The following is a 26,517-nucleotide window of genomic DNA, read 5'->3' as shown; positions in this document are numbered from 1 at the left end:
TATTACAATAATTGATGCTTTTATTATGTACATTTATATAAAATGAGATTTTAATTTTGTTTGTATAAGTTAATAATTCTATCCTAATTTATATACACTAAATTCTTAATTGAGTAAAATGTATTTAAATAATTATGTACGTTTATATGCATACTATATGTATTAAAATACAAAAGTGCAGATTTTGCTCTCTTCAGACCTCAACCATCCCCCGAAAAAAATAAAACTATAAGCACGCTCATTTAATATATCAGTCAGTGCAAATAAATAAATTAAATATATTCCACTATTTAAAAACTTAATCTATGCATTTGATTTTTAAGTTTTAATTTATAAATCAGCGACCGACTTTCTTCTCACATATTTAGCAAAATAGTCTGGACGCCAGCATTTACAGGAACCTGGTATTAAGAACCAATCATAATAAAGTCGGACCTGGAAACATCCAATCTCGTCTTGGCCATCGCAATGTTGACTTGGATCATTTGGTGTAGTTGTTCCATCAGATGCTGACGCTACACCAGCACGCTTTTGTAAGTATTGCTGATAGGCCTGGAAGTCTTGAACAGATGGTGCAGCAGTAGTTGTTGAAGTTGTTGCTGACTCATCACCACCGGGATAGAAGATTTCAGCAACTAAAAGACTAACCCAACGTGGAGATGAGAGGCATCCTCCGTCCAAGTAATGGCAGCGGGACTGAATACAACGGGTAACCTCAACAGTTTGGGTGAAGTAGCCTTCGTAGGGAATCTGCACAACATAACGCCATGAGCCTTGATAGTTTTTGGCAAACACAGGTGTAGCATATTCTACTTTAGCGGGACAAGGTGTTGGTGGTCCTTCATATCGAATCGGACCGTTTTCTTCCCGACGTTCTGCCACAGTAGGTTGAGTTGCCCCTGAGTCACCTTGAATGGCACGGTAAAGAGTGCAGAAGCTGAAAATGTTTGAAATAAATTTTTGACTCTGTCAATTTTGTTCTTTTAAAACTTACACTCCACCTCCATCGCAGAATTTCCTTGATTGCCGTTCTTTGGGTACGGCTTTATGGTCTTCATGTCCTTCGATATAAGAATAACTAAAGGCTGGTGCGGATTCATCAGTACTTCTTCGATTTCGCGCATTCGAATTGTATTGCCTGTCAATGTTGTTCTCTACAGGCTCAACAGGATCATCTCGAATTATTTGAGTTACTTTTGGCAAGGTATCATCAGCTTTTAGCACTGGCAATGTCTTCGATAGAAACTTAAGAGTCTGGTTTCGAATAAGTTCACTGAAAGAGAGGACGCAATTAAGATGATGAAGATACATACATATTTGGGAATTTTTCAAAATAGCTCCTTACAATGGATAGGGTTCACCAAGTACATTTTGCTGCAATGGATTCCTTGGGATCTCACCCTTATTTAGATCACCACAGATATTATTCACGGTTACTGAAGACTTCTTATTTGGAGCATCGGTACAATCAACGTTAACATGGGTGTACGGTGGTGGGCGAACCTTGGGCGGAACAGAGTTTGGTGATTCCACAAATGCGTAATAGCTAAATAAATTTTTTTTAGTGAGTTTCTAAATGAGTCGTAAGGGTGAATTTAAATTACCCCTCTGGTGGTTCTTCATATTCAGGTTGAACTTGAGCATTTGTTGCAAGAAACAGCAGGCAAAATATCTTCTATAAAAAAAAGTTATAAAGAATATAGTAACGAATGAAACAAATAAGAGAAAAGAATCAATCATAAACGGCTGGACTGAATTTGATGGAACTTTCTGAAAATAAGTTCATTGTTCAAGTTCAAGAATGTTGTAGATTCACTAGTGGTCGGTGGATGGTTATCTGCCATAAAATCGACATGATGTATAAAAGTAGGCTTTCCTTAAATCCGAATTAGGTTTTTGCCTGAAACATTTAATATTTACGATATTTGTACTCCGAATGCTTAATAGGTACATTTGGGCATATCCAATATTTTGATTTGTAAAATTTAAACACATATAAAAAATGGTCTGATAAGTGGCACAGAAATCATGTTTAAAATTATTTCAAAGGAGCATTTTATAGAATTATTGGTTCGTGAGACGTTTGAGGTCAAACAACTTTGTACGTTTTTTTTTAAATTCCTATCATATACAAACTACTTCAAGATCAATGGATTTAGATTAATGAGAGGAAGTTGTGACATTTAAAAGTATAAGCATTTATAATTCCACAATTTTTACCAGTATTAATATGAGAAATTAATAATTTCTGAACTTTTTTTCAAGCTATTAATTTTGTAAATAGGGTTTACAATATAAAGTTTTATTTTAAAAAGCCCCCAATTGTGGCATTTGTTACTTTTGAAATAGTCATCTTTTGGCATTTGACAAGTAAAACAAAAATTTTAAAGTTCTTTTCACAGTTTGCAGTTTTTTAAATAAAGTTTTTTCAACCTTGTTTAAATTCTCGAAGAAGTGATCACAATAAGCCACCTAGATTTTGTGATTTACCACCTTTGATATTTTTTTGGATCAATGCTTCGTAATTCTTCGATTCAAGAATTTAAATTGCTATATCTTAGTAGATCGCATATAAGCTATATAATCCTTGTCATAATGGGGCACTGTCTAATAGCAAAGCACGCAAAGCAGCTAGGCGTATTCTCAAATAACGTTTGAAGAAGTTGTATGAATAGAGAAGAGGAGGAAATAGCTCTTCACCTCCTCTGTACATGCCCTGCTCTAGCTCAAAAATGCAAGAACTACTCGTACCTAGGAAAATTCTTCTGTAAGGATCCCAATCATATTAATATAATCTGTTCCATGTTTTGTAAAGGACTTACATTAGTGCAGGATTCATTTGGTATCAAAATGGGCCATTAAGCTGGAATAAGTCTAAGTGTGTCCTACTCCGTCCCGGACAGGCCCTTTAACCTTACCTAAGATAGAATTCGTGAAATTACTTTCAGTAGCTAATGTCTATGTCATATTATTGAACAGTGCGTTGAATATCGATCACCATTACACCTGCTGTTCATCGGCTTCGAGAAGGCCTTTGATAGCGTTAACAGAAAAACTAATTGCTATTCTTAAAGCAACATATGATGGATCCAAGTGTCACGTTCTGCACGATGGTAGGTTGTCAGATGATTTTGAAATCCGTAGCGGAGTCAGACAGGGCTTTATTCTGTCACCAATTTTTTATTTGGTGATAAACGATATACTGCGCGCAGCTTTGACAGTTAGCGGAGGGATCCAATTGACATTGACATCCTACTTAAAGCATTTGGATTACGCGGACGATGTTTGCTTACTCTCTCATATAGGATCATGGATCCCCATCAAATGACAACAAGGGTGGAGAGAGAAGCAAAAGTTGTGGGGCTGAAAATTAATTCCGGCAAAACAATTGCTCACTAACCATTACGCTAGTACCCGTAGCGTGATGCCCGTGCCATCTAACTCTTTTTCACTGGTACTGCTTCTTGCGAGGAATTGACAAATCCTCCAAGAGTAATTCTTGTCATGAAAAGTGCTTTCTCAAATAAGCCGTTTGGATTCGGCATATAAACTGTAGGTCCCTTCCATCTCTGGACCTGGTTCTTCATGGACAATAATTTATAATTTATTTATTTTATAAAACAAACAAATATTTCCTCGCAACCGGTGGAAAAAGTAGAGAGCTTTCAGTACCTTACAAGTATCGTCTCCATCGAAGGCGGGACCGAACAAAAAGTCATCTGCCGCATCGGCAAAGCAAAAGCGGCGTTTCACACAAATGTCGAATCTGTGCTTCTTTTGGGTGTAGCACTTGGACTTGTGCCATTACAAAAAAGCGCAAACTTGCGTAAATAGATTTCTTCTTTACATCCTAAGGATTTTCTGGACAAACCGTATATCAAATTAGGTCTTATATAGAAAGACAGGCCAGGATCCTATAGACTCTATAATACGAAGGCGTAAGTGGCAATAGATTGGACATACCATTCGAAAAGGCAACGACTGTATTGCAGCCCAAGCAATGGTGGAATCCGCTCACACAAGAAGGAAGAAGAGATGGACGACCGAGAAGCACATGGCGCAGAACAGTAGGCAAAAGTTGGAGAGAGCTGAAACACATCCCGGGAAACCGTACACGATGACGCCTAGGCGTAGTAGAGGCCCTATGCCGTTCAAGGGGTTCCCAACGGACTTAACAGATCTGAGGACCTATGTAAGTAAGTAAGTAAGCTAATGCCCAAATTGGTCATGAAAAATTTCATAAAAGGGATTGTAGCTACAACAGTGAAAAAGAATTGTCCCAAAGGTACACCTTCCCCCTTTCAATGAAATGTGCATCCATTGATTTATCTTATAAGGTATTGTTTATTTTCTAATGTATACAAATTAAGCCAACTATGTAAAAACCCTGTATGTAATCATGTGCGAATTTTAAAGTTCCCTCTGTAGTTTTTTTGAGTTGACGATATCGGAACTCGAGAAACAAAAGATTTCTTTAAAAAAACAGTTTTATTCAAAATGGTGTCCTCGAAAACGTAAATTCCAGTGTTAAGAAATAACATGGTTTATAAAGTAATCTGTGTAATTTAATAACCTGGGTTAACAGATAACCTGGGTGATAAAACACCCTCAGTTTTAAAATACCCTAAGTTAAAAAATAAGCTCAGTTTCTTAATAGTTTGCGTTCTAAAATAATTTGTGTTATTAAACACCCAGGGTTATAAAATAACCAATGGTAAAGAATGACATTGGTTACAAAATAGACTGTACTATAAAATTACCTTCTTCATAAAATATCTAGAATTTACCTGGGCTCAAAATAAGATGAGTTACAAATAAACTTGTTTATAAAATAACCTAGGTTATTTAAAATGGGTACATTATAGCCAGCGTTATAAAATAACCTGCGATATTAAATAGGCTTAACAAAAATATCCTGGGTAGAAAAATTACATAGATTACAGATTAACATGGGTTATAAAAAAGCCTGAGTTATGATAATAGCAAGATTATATAAATAACATGGGTTTCAAAATAAACCGGGTCATAAAATGACTTGGGTTAAAAAATAACCCATATCGCAAAATAACCACAGTTACAAAAATAATCATAGTTAAAAAATAAGTTATGTTATAGGTTTTAGAATGTAGTAGCTAGTGCCAGTGACATCCAAAAGTTTTTTTCCTTGCGAGGAATTGCATTTAAAAATAATCTTGATCATAAAATATCCACAGTTTATCTGGGTAACATAGTTTGTCTTGAGAAATTACCTGAGTTCAAAAATTACATATGTTTTTAAATAAGGCTTAATACAATATCTCTTAAAGTTGAACTTCTAACAAAAAAGATAGAATGTTTATTAATTTTTTTGACTGCAAGTCGATGATGACGATGAAAAATATACCTACATGCGATAAATCTGATAGTACAAATAAGAACATAGAGAATGCTAGGATTTTCAGCTTGTTTGCCTAGTTTAAAGACACTGTGCCAGTTCGTAGTATATTAGACGGCTACTAAATATTAATTTTTAATCAAATATTAAAAACGGTTCTACTTACTTCATAAACTGCAAGCAAATCTGAGACTAGCTGCACAAAATTTGAGACATACAATTAATTTTAAACTTTGAAGCAAATTTGTAATTCCTGGAGTCCCTGCACGGGTACGCTAGTTTAACTATATTTATATTTAAATAAGAAATTATTCACATTCCATTGATCATTCGGTGGCCGTTGAGACGGGCAGCTGGGCAACGACGTGTTGTATTGAAGGTGAAGGTGACCTAATTGAACACAATAAGACACTTTCTTCGATACCTACCTACCTACCTACTCAATTTCTCTTTGACTTAATAGCCGCATTCTTTTGGATTTGTTTGTTATCATAATGTTACTCATTTCATTTTAACGAATCATTTAAGTGAATTTGGTTAAATTTTTATTTGTTTATCATAAACTATGCGAAATTTTTAATTTTACAGCTTTATCATGTAACAAAGGTCCACAGAGTGTTGTTCTAGTTATTTTTTCTGTGATTGGAACATACCTAAGACGTTATTGATTTCAGTTTGTTGAAATTTTAGATTGGCCTGTCCTAAAGAATCTTTAGATATTTTCATCTTACATATATGCGTGTGAATATTTTTATGTGTAAATCTTTTTAAACATTCTAGAAACGAAAAGTAAACCCCTTTGTAACTCCTTTTTATTTTATTTCTCGACTTTTAATCTTTTAAAACAAACAAAAATAAAGAGACAACGCCTGCAAACTGATAGTGAAAGTGTGAAAATAGTATTTAAATAGTTGTTTTCATCACAAAACTGAACTCTGAACTGTAGATACAATACTCGAAGATACTTATACAAGTCACGAGTATAACACTAAGTTTTTAACGGGTAGCACTTAAGTGCACAATAAATTTCAAGGGTGACTAACGTTTTGTTGTAAATATATTTTAAAGCATTCTTCTACCACATTTTAATTTCAATCCAACAAAACCATTATACGAACCTCTGGAGTTCGCTTATACACTGTGTCTATGTTAAAGTTTAAAAGATAGCTGGCATAATGATGACTCCCTGAATGGTTATATTGTCTTCGTATATAATGATGCGCATCGAATTTTCTATTGATTTTCTAGAGATTGAGTTTTACTTTCTTTATTTTCATTTATTTCAGCCAAGCGATTGAGTGAAATCAAGAATATTATAGTAAAGAAATAAAGATATGAATTTGTTTAATGAACAATAAAGAAACTATTTCCTTTGGCAATGAACCTCTTTTTTATAGCCGTGACCGTGAAGATAAATAAATAATAATAAACTAATCAAGAGGAGATAACGGACCTCTTCAAAGAAAAGTGTACATGGTCTTGAAAATTCAAATGAATTTTTAATCGTTTTGTGGTTATTTCTCGACTTCTTCAGGGTGGTACTTTTATGTTTTATTATTATTTTAAAACAGTTCCTATAATTGGTTCTGGATCATAGTGAAAAGAGTGGAATTGGACAACCAAAAATAAGTACATATCTTTTCAAAAAAACAACAGAAATTCATTGAAAGATGTACTCGTATATTTTTGACCAAACGAATTATAAACTCGGCTAAAAGGAAAGTGAGAATCTGCATATTGTGTAAAATTTTTATGTAAGTCGAGATAAAATGTAGTTTATAGATTTAGGCGAGAAAGTAGTCTTAGTGCTCTAAAATCTACGTATTCATTTACAAAAAATGTAAACCACATATGTAACCTGGAAGTTAAAATAAATAAATAAGGTAACGGAACAGTCCGTTGCAAACTAGGGCCTAGTGACTTAAAACTTTTAAGCATTCTTGTGTGCGAATCATGTCAGTGATGGAGGGGACCTACAGTTATATGCATGTTTCGAGCTTCTAATTTTGGAAAGCAATTTTTATAACAAGAATTACTCTTGGAGGATTTGACAATTCGTAGCAAGAGACAGCACCCCTGAAATAAAACTTTGGAAGCTAAATGGTTAAATAAAGAGGTGGACATATTCTTAGATGATCTTCTTAAATTCGATAAATTATATTGAGGTTTATTATTATAGTTCCACATCCATTTATAAATCATGTAAATTATTCATGATAATAATAATTTAATCTCAATAATGCGACAAGTTGCCAAACCACGGTGTGTTATAGTAATTTAACTCAGAGTATATACATTGGTCCGCTAGGACACATGTTTATAGATCTTTTAATATTATTCCACAGGTTTAACGATTTATGGTATCAATAAAACTCCCATAACTCTAATAGGATCGCGACTATATCCCCATAGCGATAGTTGTAAGAAAAGGTTTAATAAAGCGCATAGGTTCTCAGAACGATTCAGAGGAGCTGTTTAGTATAAATATTTATATGGGTATTATTGTTATAAACTGCGTCTTCTGCTTGTGGAAAATAGGCTTATATTTTGAAGAAATATGCATCTGTTAACATTGTTATTTTATTTTAATCTGCATTTAATCTCAGGCAGATGGGATACCTTTTTGTTAGTGTGTAAAGAAACAGCTGATCCAATAGTCAGTTGGGATGGCAAAAAAGGAATTTAAAGGTATCCAAGAATTTCTGGTCTTTGTGAGTATGGGTAAGTGCAAAATGCAGCAGTAATGCACGATTTGCGTCCATAAATGTAAATACACTGTATTACTGCAATCGGTAACTCTGTTCAAAAAACAGTCTGACAGCTGAAATGTGATCAAATCTGCAGTTATTTTATTTCTGTTGCCGCTCGGCAGGAAAATGTCAGACCGAAATGTGTAGGTAAAATAATTGAAAATGTATTAAATTTTTGGCCAAAAGTTGAATGATTTGTTATTAATAAGTTGAATATAATATTTTCACTTTATATAAATGAATCAATTTGTTGCATTCAAAACATTAAAAATAAGTCCATTTTGAAAGCATTTTGTTAAGACACTAAAAACCTACTACTCAAAGAAAAAACTTAATTATTTCCTTCATCCTTTTTTTTATAGGCGCCTATTTCGATGACATTTATGAACTGGGTTTTTGATATTGTATATCTGCCACATTGTTGCAGAAGTTTTTCTGTTCATAACTGCATTACATTAATTTTGTCGACATGGCTTGTGCAACTAGTTGCATTTTTGAACTCAACCTATCTGACAGAACAGCTGTTTCAACATATGGTTAAATTTGAAGCAACTATATGCTGATGATTTGAAGCAAAAATACTCCATTACCAAGATCGGAATCTCAGACTGACATTTCGGTTTGCCTACAAGCTAAGGACACATTAAATGTGAGACAGTGTGCGTGAAATGATGCAAAATTCAAACACATTCTCACATTTAGTGTTCCGGCTCATCAAAATGCTTCATTATAGTCTGCAGGAACATCTAAATGCTTTATTTTGAATGTTTTATGGCCTCGTTCAAAAACTAAACAATCTTAACCAACAGAATCTGAAGTGCTGACATGGTCTTAAATTGGAAGATTTGTATAGCTTTTTAATTTCAATCCAAATAAATGTTGTAAATGTATATTATTTAAAATAAAACTGACCAAATACATATTTAATGATTTATTAGTGCTGTATTTTGTTTACTTTAATTATTTGCGAACGCCATATGAGCTGCAACTCGTTAAATATAATTAGAAATGGACAAAAGTGTAACTCAATACTTTGTAGAACAACAAAACAGACATAAGTAGGTCTGTTGAATAATTCTGCATAATAACCAAAAATGCTAAAGAAAAATCATTGCAATTTTTGTGTATTTTATGAATTTCCTTTAATTTTTGGAACTCTATTTCTATACTGCAATGTTATTTTATATTTTTATATTTTATAAAATAAAGATATGAAATATATTTTTTTTTTCATATTGTCAAACATTAGGTACGCTTTAATATATCTTTGATTTTTTATAATATTTAATAACTTAACTGTATCACCATTTTAATAGAACATTCGTTTGTTTTCCTTAAACATTTTACTGCAACTGATTCAATTTTATAAAAAAGTTTATTAAAATATCTTGAGTACCAATCATTTTATCGCTTAAAGAAGTAAACAAGATGTTTTTGTCTGTGCATAGCACTCAAATGGAATTAAATTATTAAAATGCAATAATATTAACAATGCTAGTTTTATTTTGTATAAACCAGTTTAAACAAGTGTGTATATACGACCTATTTCATCAAAAATTCGTATGAAATGCATGAAATCCCACTTGCAAAGTCCTGCCGTTCCGAAACTATTTGATCCTTTCACATAATTCCAACGGTTCTAAGTCATAATTATCCTCCTCTAAGTGTTTCTCACAACCACTTTCAATTTAAATTGTTTTTTTTCTAAAAATTTCTATATAGGACCTATTTCATCAAAAACTTTGGTAATTAAACATTTTTAAGGAACGAATGTAAATTATATTATGCGTTAAACTGTGGGAATTTACTAAAAACAACTTCTGTACGTCAAGAATAAACATTCAAGTCGAATACATGATATTTGAATGAGGTGTGTATGAATTCAGAAGGGTTTTTGACATTTTAATTTTGTGATAAATGTCAAAATTTGCATTTTATTCGCTCTGCGTTTATTAAACGGGTTCGCTATAGCCGTTCTGATTATTTTTTTTAAATTGATGTTCCTTTGATGTGTTACATAGTTTTGTTTGATAGCAAATACACGTATGCTTCCATCAATCAAGAATGTTATGCATAGCTAAGGTATTTTTCGCTTATAAATCTTTTTTTTTTTAAATTTAATATTTATAAATCAAAATGAAATTGAAAAATAGTCCCAAACTTAAATTATGGAGAAAACTATTTACATACCTACTTCGATTAATTAATTTAATACAGATTTTAATTGCAAAATAAATATTCGGGCCGTTCATTAACGAAAATTTAGTAGAATTCAATAAATTGCGCTCGCACCCTTAATTTGATGGTTCTTCGAACGCATCTTTAATACAATAATTCGAGGTTAATTATGAAATTTAAAGAATTTCGTTGTGATTATTCTAAATTAGTGAATTTATTGCAATTAAATGATGTTGAACATGTTTTTTCAAGACAAAAATGTACATTGGTTCGCTATCAACAAAATGACTGCAAAATTAAAGCTTAAAACTGACTTTTTCATCGAAAAAAGCAAAAAGAAAAACCTGAAAAAAACATATTAACCTCCCCATTTTGTTTTTGCTTTGCAAAGTGCCGCTAGCCCACGGCATCGTTTTTTGTGTTGTTTGTTTTCACATCTATTCATGGACTAATTGTCAAAATTACAAATACAACAATGTAAACAAACGGGTTTGGGAGAGTGAAACGTACGAAAGATTCCGATCTTGGTAAATGGAGTATTTTTGATTTGAAGGATGTGTTTCAAATTTGAATAGTTTTTGGTAATACTGCTGTGAATTATTAAAATGATCTATTGAACATTTTATAATAATTTTGGACATTGAAGTCTTAATGTTCGTCTGATTTTTATGAAAACCTAAATATTGTTTATATTTTTAGCCATCTATATCAATTAAGGTATCCAAGTCGTTTAATGAGGTATTTAAAAATGTACATATCCAAGACACCATATTCAACACGAGATTGAATGCAGCTAATAAAAGTGAAATCCAGTTTCAGGAAACAGCTTGATTCAATATAACAATTCGTTTCATGACTTCTTTTCTCAGAACAATTTCTAGTCACATTATTTGAAAATGTGTTATAAAAGTAAACAGTTTTTTTTAACACAATTTTCTCTTGGAGTTATTCGAATTGCTAATAAATAAATATGTACATTTATGAAAAATTGAATACTAAATTCGTTGGTTAGTTTTTCACTCCAAACTAAAATGTAAATTTTTAAAGATAAATCTGTCTCGTGAAACTTTACAAAATTCCATTTTTACACAGTTTTAAAATTCATCTTTACTTATTCAATAATACATGTATACATATTGTAAATTTTTTTAAAAATTGTTTTCAGCGTTGCGTTGGAGGAATTTAAGACACTTAAAATGTATCAACATTTTGATTAATATTTATCCATCTCAAACTGATTTGATAATCACTATTCCTTTATATTATTCTTTTTGTGCCATATACCCTTTCAGACATTTTCAAAAAACTTTGAAGAAGTTTCATAATAATTTGATTAATGGTTTCTATTCGTTTCTATTTATAAGAATATTCTTGTTAAATCTAAATTTAATATTTTGTTTTAATTTTCTTAAATATTGAACATTTTATGATTGAACAATATTAAGTTACAGGGCGCTTTAAACAAGAACTTTTTTTATTGAGTTTATTTATTGACCAATTTGTGTAATAATTGCGATTAGTGGAGGTATAGTTTCACTAATCACAAGTTGTAAAACGAAATTCTGTCATCATTACTTCATCTAAACATAAGTTGCAAAAAGGAAAACATATATTAATGTTCGTCTATTACGTTTGTTTTTGGTTGTGATTCATAAGCCATCAAATTTGTACATACCTATTTATTTTACTTAAGTTAAATTTCTCTTTTATTTTAACAATCTTTAAACGTAGGTAAGTATAAAAAAATCATCTTAAGCACTGAACGAAAAAACAAATGCAATTTCATTTAACAAATTAATTCCTAAATTCTCTTCACCTGTCTACCTTAATATACTTTTATTTTCTTTCAAAAAGCCTTAACAACAAAAAGAAATTCTTCAAATCCCAGTAAATACCTAAAAGAAATAAAAACGGTGAAAAATACCAATAATCATTCAAAAACATACTTAACACTGTGGGTGAATTAATAAATTCAACTCATATACTCATTTATTATAAGTAGAATTAACATAAAAAGACCAAACAAAAAAAATATGGGTCAATGTATTTGAGGTCAGATTAAATGAGGTTTGTTTGTTTATTCATTTGAAAAATAAATATCTACGAGTGTGACGGCGGCGGCGACTCGATGGCACACCGCATCGTATAAGGCCAATCCCTAGTATGCTCACCCGTTGCTCTGGTCGTTGTTTATTCCAATTTCTTTTCATTAAAACGCGCACCCAAATGTTTGCTCTTTCACATTATATTCATTTTTTGTGAAGTTGAACAAATGGTTCTAGAAAAACATCATCATTTCTTAGAATAAGTACAGGTACTAACTATCCCAAGCTCAAAGCAATTAAAAGAGACGTATATTCTACTTAAATCATAACTGTATGTTATGCAAAGTTGAAGAACTGGTAGGTGCAATTATAGATGAGTGTAACGGAATACTTTGAACCATTTAAATTAGTTTGTTCCATAAAGAATAAACTGTTTTCAGTGCAAAACGAAAGAGTTGACACACGAACTTGAATTTAAAAATTCCAGGAAACTTACCAAAATAAATATGTAATCCATGTTTTTTGTACACAAATCTTCTGCTTATCCAAGATAATTATAATGTAATCACACACGCTGAGTTTGTAATATATTTCAACCAAAAATTCCACAAGAATTTTATCAACTCGATTCACGCACCGCAAGAAGAACAACGCTTCGCTTCAACACTTTGATATGAACTAAAAATCAAAAGACAATGATCCCAACATTGGAGCTTCGCTACTTGCATAGTGCTTGTGCTGTTTGTTGGCGAAAAGACAACTTCATCATTAAGATCATCGCCTCTCCATCGCATCGGCACCAAGTAGTCAAAGTCAACTCTTTTAAAGCATTCTTTCCTTTTCTGCGTTCCAGGTGATTTCAGCCCACCCCTCCTCTCCGTATTCTCCGTATTATACCATTTCTTCGTAGGTTTGGTGAAAAGAAAGAGCTCAAGAATGTTCTTCATTTTCATGTACATTTGCTGCTTAAGTTGCATGTTTTCTTCCTTTCTTTTCGTTTTCCTTTCGACGACGATCACAGAGACGAAAACAAACGTTTGATGGATGAACGGAACGGCCGGCAGCTTGCGCACTGTGAAAGCTAAACCTTTAGAATGAAGCTATACTCGTATGTTCCTATTGCTATTAGTTGCGCATAGTTAAGGTATAAGACTAAGATAGTAGATACCATGCTTCGAGAATGGGAATACAGAAAATAGACCATTTTAACCACGAAAACCTCTTCCTGCGTCGTCGTCGGTCATCGGAAAAAAGTATTAGAGGTCGACTCGAAACATGTGTTTTGAATGAACCAGCAGCGCCATCGTCAGCGCCAGCCATTGCCGATACCATCGTTATTAGCCGCACAGCACGTTTTCTCTAATTCGTTTTCCAATTATCATTGGTCATTCTTTTTTCTGTACTTGGTGAAAATTTCGCGTACAATATTTCTGTTTCTTTATCTATTTTGGTCTTCTAGTCTTCCATTAGTGTTCACACCAAATCCAATAGACAAATGGACATGCTCACATACATGACCGCATATCAAATTTAGAAAATAAGATCAAAGTCAATGTCTGGTGTTAGTGCGACAACTTGTTCAATAAAAACATGTTCGCATAGCATTATGTAACGGTTTTGACTTATTAACAACAGATGTATCTAATAAATTGTGCCATAGATAGGCGTTGTGCGTTGGGGATGGTGCAAGCTTGCCAAAGTGTGGTAATAAATTCTGATTGCTGATTCTGTAAGCGTAAAAGAAAGTTTTCTTAAAGAACGCACAAAATGACTTCTTTATTGGAAGTGATTTAATATAAAAAGTTATAAACTTTGTTAACGCAGTGCAGCGGCAGTGGTAGCGGCAGCGTGGCTGATTATGGCACGCAGAAATGGATTTTTGTTGGTATTTAAATAAATAATCGTTATGATTATGTGACAGAAAAAAAAATTAACTATTTTCTGATTTACCTTTATTTGTAATGAAGATGAAATAGTAGGTAAAGTGTTTTGAATTTATAGAAAAATAAAGCCATGAAATATATTCGCAGAGGGAGTGTATATACATAAGTTTAGAGGTAGGATTGGAATTAGAACACAAACACCGCTAGATTTGGAAATTAATGCTATGCATTCAGAATGTGGAATGTAAGAGTACCACGTTGTTTTTGTATTGACCTTGTCACGCATTGAGCTCGTTAAGTCGAAATAACCTACTACCGTTACGGGAGTTCTGAAGTGGGAAGTATAGATGAGTGACATTGTCTGGAAGTCACTTAGAAATTGAAAACTAAATTCTATGCTATGAAGAAAAGTTATAAATTGGTGACCTGGAAAGAATGTTTCAGATAATAATAAGTAACCTAGAAATGGTAGATATTGTTTGTTCATAATTATAAGGTATTGAACATTTAAAAAAGGCTTTGACGATGAATTGATACAAGCTATGGTTCCAACATATAAAGAAAGTTAGTTGTTTTTTCACATGCATACATATATTCTTCAAGAACTCGCTGTTTTTATTTTTAATACATTAGAAATTTGAACTTTCAATATTAAATTTCTAAAATATTTAACTTTCTTGCGAAATGATGAAATAGTATTTTGAGAAAGGACTTGAAAACAATTAAAATTCATTGATACCATTTAAGGCATTTGTTATATTGGTTTTTCTAATTGGAACTTTTATTTTTGAACACACCCTTATCACTTATAATCGCACTGTCAATGTATATTTATTCAGTAAACTCAACATATTCATCAAGGTAAAGTACACGAATGAGCAACGTCTACAAAAATTTTTTAGAGCGTTAACTCCAAGTTTCGGTGGTAATTATTGCATTAATAATAAGTTAAGTCATTGAAAAATTATTGAATTATTATTATATTGAATGGTTAAGTGCAAACATTGGAGTCTACATGTTCGTTGTGTTATATTATCATGTAAGTAAGGCAACGGGTTGGTCGAGAACAATCCAAACCAAATAATGCCATTGGGCGTTACCAAGAATTATGAATCGTTCATATTACATTATGGCGTATCGGATTTTGATGTACACACATAGAATGTCAATCTGACTCAAAAATGGACCATTTAGTTGTCAAGTCCTTATTGTAAAACACTTCATCTATTTCAAAACCAGCATAGATAATTTGGCAAAAAATTAAAAAAAAATATCTTTCGTCGATTCCTTATTGAGAAAACCTTTATTTAAAGATTATTAATCTATTTGAAAGCCAGTATGCGTCCATTTTTCGCATAGAATTCAGAAAAACTATCTTTCTTTTGAAAAAAAAAAATCTTCTAGTAAAGACAGTGTTGTATCCGTCCTGGGGTTTCTGCCTTCTTCTGAATGGTCTTGGTTGCTTACTCTTCGTTTCGTTTTGTAGTTTTCCCATTTCAGTTGACCTCGTCTCGATTTTTATAATAGAATTCACAAACTCTTTTTAGTCTATCCATTCTGGAATTAATTCTTTTCGCTTCCTTAAATAAGAAACAGTTAAATTGTGATTCCTCTGAAAAAAAATATGATATTTTCAGTTTAAAAAAAAACTACCAGCGGTACACTTTTGATATTTTTCGCATTTGAAGGTTCGCAAACTACTAAAACATTTATTTATTTAGTAAATGATAATTGGAAAATAAAAACAATAATTTATTGTTGCAATTTTTTTATTTTTTGATAACTTAACATCTTAAAAATTGTTAAGACAAAAAAAACTAATAATATGTAAAGTATTTACAAATCTAATTACAGTTTTTTTCTATTTTGACTAACAAATTCCGAAAACTAAGGGGGCTGTATACGAAAAATAACACGAATTGGAGTCAATTTATTGACACCCAAATTAAAAAAAAAAATCAAATAAAACAAAATAACTCAAGCCCCCTATTATCTTTTAATTTATTAATTAAGAAAAATAAATACAGTTATTAGTAAGTTTAATCCATAATGATAATTAATATTATTACCAACAGTCTTTTCCAATGCCTATTTTATTACCCATAGGTTTTATAAAGAGGATGTTCAATTTTGTATCAATGCAACAATCATAGTTTTATTTTATTTCATTTAATTTATTTATATGTATATAATTCATACTTGCAGTGGCAGCATTTATATAATTTTGTCTTTTTATATAGCTCTAAAAAAATTCTTAACATTTATTAATTTGAATCCTAACTAAAAAGGAAAATAAAATATTTTATTATGTGCAATATACCCAAGAACAATTTATATGCACTAAGTTAATCTATTCAGATTGGAATAATTATTATTTTTTATTGAGCAACATATCCCGTTATATTATTATTATTAGTTATTAAATCTCCCACAAACAAGATGGTCTTAACTTAAATTATATTCAAATGATTTCTTTATGAACCATATTTACAAAATGTTTATGCGTTTTTTTTCTGTTTCTGTTTAGCCTTAAATTATTATAATATTAATATTAGAACGCAGCCGTAAAATACAATAGTAAGTCAAAATAATTAAGGTATTTTGATATCGTGACTAAGGAAAATCTCACGCTACTAATTTAGAATGAGTTAAAGATATAGTAAGAGAGTGTATTTTGTATAACTTCTAACCTACGATTTAGTTTTTAGATGCATATAAGAGTTGTTTACATATATGCATAGGCACGTTTTTATGCATCTTAAATTAATTTAGGATGGATCGGAGTAACTTATGATATCTGTTCAATATTGATGGGCATTTGGCTTTGTGCTGCGATTTGGCTTTCTGAAAATAGAAAAACATATAAAATAATGATTTAATATTTAATATTAATAATAATAAAAGACGAATCTGAAGGTTCTTATATAATCGTATTAATTTAAAAATTAACTGCCGTATCAATAGTGAAGAACAATTTGGAATCGTATTCATAAGAACGAATTTATATTGAAACATTTTATCACAGCTTTCTAAAAGGAAATATTTTATAACTTAAAATGATATTACTCGAAAATTTGTTTCGATAGTCGAATAAAAGTCAATTCTCTATTTGCAACAGGATTTCACTTTTAATTTTATCCACCGGGATTCTACTGTGGATATTTGTATTGTTATTCATATAATTGTCTACTGTGATACGGATGGCTTTCCAAAAAAACCTAAGAATACATAAATGCAATTTATTTAAAGGTCCAACAACTGGTCAACAACAACAAGTGTGTTATCTTTTAACAGCAATTTTAATCTTACCTAACTTAATATAGAGAAAACGCTTTGGGATATATTCTGTTCAATTTGAATATGCAGTACAGGGTCCGGCAAAAAAAAAACCTCCCGTATTTTTAGACGTTTATATTTAAAGCTATTTATAGATAAATGGTAATGTTTAAAACTAAGTAATTATTTTATTTTATTTAAAATGGCATAGAATTTATTTTAAAAAATTCAATAAAATATTTCTGTTAAATTGTTTATTTATTAGTCATTGCTTTTTAAAATATGGTATATCTTTTTGCCGGACCCTGTACAAGCCCTATAGCAGAGCTTTTTCAAATACACTGGTTCCTGCTGATGTTTGCATGACACTCAACTTAAGAAATTACCATTCATATAAAAACCGAACCGAGTCCTGAGTTACATTGAAACAGTTTTTGTAATATTCCCTAAGCCCACGTACATACATCTAAGCATGACCAATTCTTTCTCCTTCAGAGATTGATCGTCATTTTATCTTTCGATTATAGTTTACAATAGTCAGAAAAAGTATTTTGACAATACTATTTGTAATGCTAGACCACTTGATATGGTAAACTGAGAAATGTAACGAGAATCCTTTGCTACTCAAAACCAAAAACAATGTACCTAGACAACGGTAAAATCCAGAAATAGTTTATTTTTCTCATACATTCTTTTTGGGACCCTTTTAATGAATACACTGAGCCATAACGAACTGGAAAAAGTATTTTGACATAGTAATTTTTGCAGTTTCTTTCGTGTCGCGTGCTATCAGAGTTGATATTTCCTATTTATATTGTCTCTTTTTAATAAAATTTATTAACTTCGACGACATTTACAAACAATTAGTTGATAATAATGGGTAAAACGTCGGAAGTTAGTCAAGACTTAAGAATTGAGATGGTGACCAAATATTATGCGGGTATTTTGGTGGAAAAGTTAAGCAAACTATATAAAGTTCCTCGTCAAACCGTCTATTACAAAACAAATAAGCAGAAAAAAACAAATCCACTCGAAATGTTCCACGTTCAGGGCGACCACGAATGACTTCCAAGAAAGAGGACCGTTTAATAGTCAAAAAGTTTAAAGAAAATGTGCTGAACACCGCAAAATCTGCAGCAATTGAAATAAAAAAAGAGCATGAAATTGAAATTTCAGAAAAAACGGTATGAAAACGTTTGAAAGAGGCTGACTTTGCTACTTATATAGCCAGAACAATACCCCAAATATCCCAAAAAAATAAGCTTAAACGTCTGCAGTTTGCCGAAGAATTTTTACACAAGCCTTCATCATTTTGGGAAAAAGTATTGTGGACTGATGAAAGCTGTTTTGAATACCACGGGTCAAAAAAGAAAACTTTTTGCAGAATCCCTAAAAAAATGCGAAGCAAAGTAGCACCTGTGTGTAAACGAATACCTCATGGTGCTGGCACCGTCATGTTTTGGGGATGTGTTTGCTTTAATGGCACCGGAGACTTGGTAGCAATCGATGGAATGATGAACAAACAACAATATTTGGATATTTTAAATAACCACGCTTTTAGTTCTGGCTAAAAATTGATTGGACCGTTCATTTTGCAGCAAGACAACGCACCTTGTCACAAAGCCAAGATGATACCTAATTTTCTAAAGGAAGTGGGTGTAAATACTCTAAATTGGCCACCTCAAAGCCCCGACTTAAATATAATAGAAAATGTGTGGGCCTATATAAAGCGAAAAATGAGTCCATGCTTGACAAGAACGCGCAAAGAGACAATCGCTGAGGTCGAAAGCCTTTGGAAGGAAATTTCTCCGCAAACTCTTCAAAATTTGGTAAAATCTATACCAGGCCGATTGCAGAAAGACATTAATAGCAACGGAAATTTCATTTTATATTAAATTATGTTTTAATTTTTGTTTAATTTTCTTTTCAAACTCATTTTTTCCTCAAAATATATTTTGTCAAAATACTTTTTCCACCACATATTTCTGAAAAATAATTTTCAGTTGCAGAACTATAATATTGAATTAAATTAAATATTATTTTGAATGCTCATGGCATTAACATTATTATGCATTTTTTTTAAAAAAATTTCAACTGATCAAATAAGATATTTGAATAAAAATGTACGATATTTTGTTTGTCAAAATACTTTTTCCGACCATTGTAGTTAAAATAAAAGCATGTTTGTTCAAAGGTACCATATTCATTCGTTGATGGAAATAATAATACTTTTTCTTTGGTTTTTGTTTTAGAGCTTTCCGACCTGAAGCTTTAGCTTTTGGGAGCATGATTTTAAGTTTGAGGAAAAAGGTGTTGTCGTAGCCGGCTTTTCTGCTTGTCTTATTATTTTTTCCAATATTACTTGGCTATTTATTTTAAAGGAAGGATTGCTGTTTAATGAAGTTTTTGATGGAGTTTTGTTTATTATTTAATTGCAACTTCGATTTTTTAGTTCATGCAGATTTAAATAAAAAAAAGAGAATTTCGTGAAAAAATAGGTATTGCAGTGGAATAAACTTTTTGAGTTGATATAATTTATGTGCCGTGTTGTGTTTTGGTGTTTATTTAAATTTAATATTACTTTAAGTACTTGAAGGACATACGTGTATAAAAGAAGCAGACAATCGTTGATGCAACTTACAAATTTTACGATATTATATAAAATAAGAAGCTATTAAGAAAACTGCGGATCCATTTTCTCTGGCAGAGAGAACTGCCTAAAATTGTTTGAAGCAAAATAAAATGTAATGCCAAAACTCACCATCAAAAAAGAAAGCAAAAATATAGAAAGTGTAAAGTCGATGATTATCAGATAAATCGTTTTTACGTTAAACAAATTTAATAAAGATTATTTCTTTTTAAATTCAGCTTACGATCTACAAGTTTCTGGTCATAAAATCTAAATAAACAAATGGTAAACCTACCAACAAGATAGCTCTGTGAGAGCTTTAAAATGGACACATCTTATTGAATTCCATAATAGTATGGATGAAAGGCAAATATCCTATCTTTCCTGTATTGCGTATTCAAATTGAACGGAGTATAGTAACTGAAAGGTTTTATTGCGAAAAAATTATATTCAAAAATATCTTTCTAAATAAATGTATGAATCTGATTTATTATTAGGTTAATGAAGTCATCGATAGATTATTAGATAGATTATAATTGTGTGAATTTCTATTGAGCCAAAATATGTGTTTATTTTGATATCGCCCGTTTTTTAACAAACTACAATTCAAAAAGACCATAATGTTCTTCACCGATACTTATTTACAAATAAATTAATAACAACAAAATCAAATTACTTACCCCTAACAGCCTGACTAGCTTTCGTTTTGTCCTTAATGATAAAAGCAGCTGTTAATAGGAAGAAAATGCCACCAATAACTTCTACAAAACTTGTAGAAAACAACGCATACTGTAGTGCTTCGAATTTTGTAAGATTTGTATCCTTTACATGAAGAAAATAAAGAAAAAAAAATAAAAGATTAATTAAATCTATACATATGTATATAGCTTAGTACATTACCTCATCTCCAATCAGAGGAAGAGGATTTGCTAGTGTTGCAATTTCTGTTGTTGTTGCATTTTCTAGAGAAAGTGACAAACTCTCCAATCCATTGCTAACAAATTCACTCGTTGTGTGTGCAGAATTTCTCAAGTGTTTCTTAATTGCTTCAGATAACTAAAATCAATTATATTAATTTTATAGTTGTGTCTGCGTTAAAACCAGAATCAGCATTTAAAACTTACCACACCGACTAGATATGGGCTTCCAGCATCTCCGAATGCATGGGAGATAAGAATTTGGAATGCTTCCGCAGTCGATCGTCTTGTTGGCACCACAACATACTGAAGGTAATTTTTTAAAAATAAGTTAAAGTTGCAAATATATACATACATTTATACAAAGTAATAGAAGTGAAAAAATAGATGAGAAGTGTACAGAATGAAGTGCCTAACGGTTTTTATTTTTAAATATTCCTTCAAATAGGAAAACATAAATTGTGGAATAAAAGCATTGTTATTTACATACATAAAGCTCTCAAGAGATGGTGCTGATTTTTGGAGAAAATTAAACATAAACCAACTTTGCAAAATGGTTCGAGAAGAGGAAATTATAAATTCTAAACAATAAAGGTTTGGATACTTGCTCCAGATAAGTGGAGAGTATATGAGGAAATGCATACTTTTAGGCGAACTAGTTTAAATAAAATCGGGCAATGTTTTTGAGTGCATAATTTAAATTTAAAACCGTCAATCCGTTAAGATGTCTTGCCCGAGGGAAAAATATAATTGAGTAGTGTTGCATGTATTTTGTGTCTTTTGTTGTTGATGATTTTTTATTTATGAAAAAACGAAGCAAGCAAAATTTCAAAGCGATTTCGGATTTAACAATAATTTTTTGCAGAACAAATCTAACTACTGGCAGTTAATAATTGTATTTGGTAAAAAAAACACTACAAACATAATTAAAAGTATGTGACAACAAAACTAAATAACTTAGAATTTCTTTTCTTAAGTGAACCAAAATTAATTAAAATAGTTTGATTAAAAGTCTAAACTAGTAAATTAATTTTAGGCTTTGGGATGAATCGGTAGTAAAGTGAGATAGGTTGTGAATTGCAGAGGAAAATCTTTCACATGAACTAAATAAAAAAAATATTAATGAGATCTTGTATCAGGCCTTTCTAACTTTTCGTTGATGTTATAAAATAACTAAATACCAAGAGAACCATAATGTTCTTTTGTTCTAGTGATTTGTTTTTCTAAGAAACTGATTTCTTTGATGGTTTAATTTAATTGTTTTAAAAGAAAATAATCGAACATCTATGAAAATGTCCATATTTTTAATATGAGAGACATTCACTTAATTTCCAAAATAAAATTTGATTTTATTTACCAAAAGTTCTTCAGAATTAAAATTTCATATATCTAAACGTTAGCTATGTTTTACATACTATTTATAATCCAAATAGGGACTAGTTTTACAGTCAGAAACAGTAAGCCAATTTTGTATTAAACTTTAGTGTTTCATTAATATTAATACAAACTTGTAAATTAATTACAGGTTAATCTGGCTGTTTGATTAATATAACATGAAGTCATATGACATCGAATAATAATAATTTAGGTAAGTTTACATTCATAAAAAAGTCTTCATAGCTGCTGCTTTTCGTATAAAAGAAAAAAATACTTCAATTGAAATCAAATACATAATAGAAGCTATATTTGAACTTGAAAACGTATTTGTGTTGTACTTACTGTTATATCATCTAAATGACTAAATAAAAATAGAATTGAATTGTATGTTGAGTGTAATATAAGCTATTAAAAATAAGTATGTAGTACAAATGAAATCACTTGATTTGAATGGTTCGCAATATGAATAATTATTATAATTTGTATTTAAAGTTTTGGTTAACGGAAATCCAGCCGTTGAGGTGGAATGTATGAGGTGTTATTATTGGTTTAGCTTTATTAATAGTAGTAAAGAAATATCAGGAACATTCTTAAGTTATCTTCCGTTTAAGTAAACCGGGGAAAACCAAATGTTTTTAAATTCGTTATCGTTTTGTTACAATTCAGTTACATGAAATATTGAAGAATGTTTGCTTTTTAAGCTCTAAATAATAATTATATATGTACATAAATGATACAAAAGGAAAAAGAAGTCTGTTTGTTTTTAAGTTTGGTTCATTGTAACAAAATCATAAATATCCGAATTTTGTATTGATATTTGAAGAAAGACGGATTCAGGGCTTAACTATAAGTTGGAAATAAATTGTTAGGGGATGTAAAAATGAAGACTTCTAAACTTATTTATAATAATTAAGACACTTTAAGAACTTAAAAATGAAATGCCTTTTTTACCTAGAGATTTTTTTATAGGACAACCAGTACCTAGTATTGGAAGATCTTACAATGCTATGAGAAAAAGTCACTGTTTGACGTGGGTTTGCGGAATCATTGGTTCGTGTTTCTTCAAAGATGATACGAATCGCAAAGTTACTGTGAATGGTGAGCGCTACTATTTACATAATTAACTTTTTCGAACGAAAGGGCTTGACTTGCATGACCTGTGGTTTCAACAAGATGGTGCCACACAGCACGCGAAGCATTTATTCCCAATTATTAGAAAGGGTATGCCAAAATTGGTCTTAGGGGATGGACCATTTGAACCATTAAATTATATCGATCGTCGATAGAATGTCTTATCTTTTGTAATTTAACAATTTATAAAAGATTTTTTAGAATGCAATACGAGAGTTAAAGTAATTAAGAAAAATTTGACACCTAAACTTTGACCTTTGAAGTTGTAGATCAATTATTGTTTGACACTTAAAAGGTAAGAAATTTAAGAAGTTGGTGAATCCGTAAAATGTTTACTTTGGATATAATTCACTTTTCTCAAAGATCCCAATATGAAAGCCTCCAGCAGACTACGCTATTGTTTATTGGGAATTTTTGCATTTTTATTGCTCATCATAATCATAAATTAATTGCTGAAAATGTTAAAAGACCAGGGCCAGGATATTTGCATTTAATGAATTAAAATGTAAATACTGGAATCCTGTACTCTTATTTAAAAGGTTCATGATATTATTTGAAGTGCATACTATCATCTTATACCCGACGACTCTAAGGTAAGTAAAGCTTCATACTTAAGAAACTTTGCGGGAAATATAAATTAAAATAAAATAAACTGATTAAACGTGAACGTTAAACTTTTATGTGAATATGTTGTGTTTGAATGTGAAATTAGTTACAAGAAAATGTGCTTAGCAATAAAAATAAATAAAATATCCACCACCTACTTATTACAAAAATTAACTGCATTTGTAGTTAGATAATGTTTTCAATGAATTTTGTTATAGTTTTAAAATTACAATTCAAGATCTTACAAAAATAATATAATAATCAACAATATACTTTTTTTGTTTTATAATTTTAAAGCGATAGAACAAAAAAAAAGGATTAGGGTTTGGTGTATTAAGAGAAAAAAAACTAATTTCGCGTTTAATTACAACACGCATTATTATTCTTACCAGCAGCATATCAGCAACAATTGCCCAGTTTAAATTTAAAGCTAATTCACCAAAAAATACCATTGTATAAGCAGCTGTGCTATTTTTCGACACGATTATCATGGCACCAGCCATGAGTGGTATACTGAAAAACAGTCCAAATGCACATATCAATGGATCTGCAGTTGGTACTCGTTTGACGAGAGCCCTTGAAAGATAAGCTCCCAATGGAACACCAATGATACCAGATACCATTGTCAGTGAACCAAATTTGAACGCAACACTGAAATAAAGATTATTTGGGAAAATTAGTAATCTTTTAGAAAATTCAGTAAAAAATCTTCATAAACGGAAAAAAATGTTTTGTTCAAATCGATGATGGTGGTAACGCTCTGTTTGAATTCAAAATAATCAGCTGACCAGCTCTTGGAGAGTTTTTGTTGCTTCATTCTGAGATCACTTCTCTTCGATGAATGTAGTTATTTCTCTTACCAATAGTATATCGGCAACAATGGACCATGTTATGTTCAGAGTAATTTGTGCAAGCCATACAAACAAATAGCAGAAGAATGAGCTGGTCCTTGGTAAAATAAGTGCTAAATAAACCATTGGCGATGACAGCAGTAATCCACAGGCACATATATAGGGATCACAGTTTGGTATAGTTGCTCGAAAACGTTGCGATAGAAATGATCCCAGAGGTACACCACCTATTCCGGCTGTCATTGCTATTAGACCGAACTGGTACGAAACGCTTTTTTTTTGTGATTCAAAATTTATTAGTCCTGAAATTTTAAGAGAGAATTCATCGAAGGAAGTATATAACTTACTCTTTTTGTGTTAGTCCTTCGTTTCCAGGTTGCATACGAAGTCCTAGATAAATATATTTAGGACCCCACCATGCTAGAGCACCAGCAACAAAAGTAACACAAGTGAAACCAATTGTTGACAGCATAAAAGAACGATTTTTGACTAGATCTTTGATATCTTCTGTGTAAGTTGTAGGCTCGAGATTGTGCGATCCTTCACTTTCACCACGTTCGGGTTCAACGATGAGGAATAATAGCACAACAGCGATGATTCCGAGGAATGGAGTGACACGTAAGGCCCATCGCCATGATCCAGCAAAGGCAGCTGTTTCAGCACCAACAATGTAACTGAAATTAAAATGGTTATGAGGATTAAGTAAAATCAAGAATAAAGTGCAAATCAATATTAAATATCAAATAGATTTAAGTTCAACAAATATATTGTTTGATTAATTTAAAAATAATCCCAAAGGTACGATTTGTTTTCCTAAAAGCTAAGTAAAAAGAAATTCTAAAACGAATCTACTTGTAAACCAGTCGGGGAAAAGTACGGTATAAACTTATTCCTTTCAATGGGACTTTTTGTGGGGGACGTAAAGCTTATAAAAAGAATTATCACAACAGTTGTAGGTAAATGAATCAGAATTAAACTAAGAACAGAATAGTTGTGAAGAAACTGAGAGTGAAATATTTGTTCGATGTACTCAATAAAGAAATTTATTGTCTTATGACTTCAGATGAATGATTGTTAGTCGAAAACCCAAACGCTGGTCGGCTAGCGATATAGACGGAGAATTTCGCATCGTTTTACTTCGACGAATGATTCATTTTGCTTAAATGAAATTCTACCGGATAAAGGGACGATAATTGTGATCAATAGATGAGTAATTTTTTAACATTAATGCAACCCAAAATACTGTTTCCATAATATTCAATTCGGTCTAATGTTTAAGCTATGACAGTCAATGTTTAAAATTCAATTTTTTTTAAATTATGTCATAAAATATGCTGGAGTTTATATTTATAAATTTCGTATACGGAGTTATTTTAATCGGTTCTACTTGTCGAATTGAAAATTTTGATATTTTTGATATTTCTCGACTTTTGAAGGTCCATATATAAACAAAAGTTTTTAAGAGAGATGTACACATAGTCCAAAAAGTCTCCGTACAGC

The 26,517-nt window shown here is 31.2% G+C and overlaps 2 protein-coding genes across 3 annotated transcripts in view; both read right to left on the bottom strand.

Moving 5' to 3' along the window:
- Positions 1-12,959, bottom strand: LOC129950361 (uncharacterized). The gene is made up of 5 exons (XM_056062276.1): positions 12,844-12,959; positions 1,605-1,675; positions 1,346-1,546; positions 995-1,273; positions 1-937 (listed from the first exon to the last, which is right to left on the bottom strand). The coding sequence occupies exons 1-5, from the start codon at positions 12,862-12,864 to the stop codon at positions 331-333; spliced, it is 1,179 nt and encodes a 392-aa protein (XP_055918251.1). The 5' UTR covers positions 12,865-12,959; the 3' UTR covers positions 1-330.
- Positions 12,960-15,981: 3,022 nt separating this feature from the next.
- Positions 15,982-26,517, bottom strand: part of LOC129949319 (protein spinster) — a 46,119-nt gene continuing 35,583 nt past the window's right edge. Inside the window, exons 3-8 of one of the 2 annotated variants that reach the window (XM_056060706.1) lie at positions 25,365-25,691; positions 25,027-25,288; positions 21,260-21,358; positions 21,036-21,191; positions 20,816-20,957; positions 15,982-17,074 (exon numbers count right to left, since the gene is read on the bottom strand). In XM_056060706.1, coding sequence (XP_055916681.1) covers positions 17,019-17,074; positions 20,816-20,957; positions 21,036-21,191; positions 21,260-21,358; positions 25,027-25,288; positions 25,365-25,691 — 1,042 coding nt within the window. In that variant the 3' untranslated portion in view covers positions 15,982-17,018. Of the gene's footprint in view, positions 17,075-20,815; positions 20,958-21,035; positions 21,192-21,259; positions 21,359-24,555; positions 24,818-25,026; positions 25,289-25,364; positions 25,692-26,517 lie in introns of both variants that reach the window. The other variant, XM_056060707.1, reaches the window with a different exon arrangement.

The sequence above is a fragment of the Eupeodes corollae genome, chromosome 3 (genome assembly GCF_945859685.1).
Source record: "Eupeodes corollae chromosome 3, idEupCoro1.1, whole genome shotgun sequence".
Lineage (NCBI taxonomy): Eukaryota > Metazoa > Arthropoda > Insecta > Diptera > Syrphidae > Eupeodes > Eupeodes corollae.
Note: the sequence above shows the minus strand (reverse complement) of the source record. Positions and strands in the feature narration are given on the sequence as shown.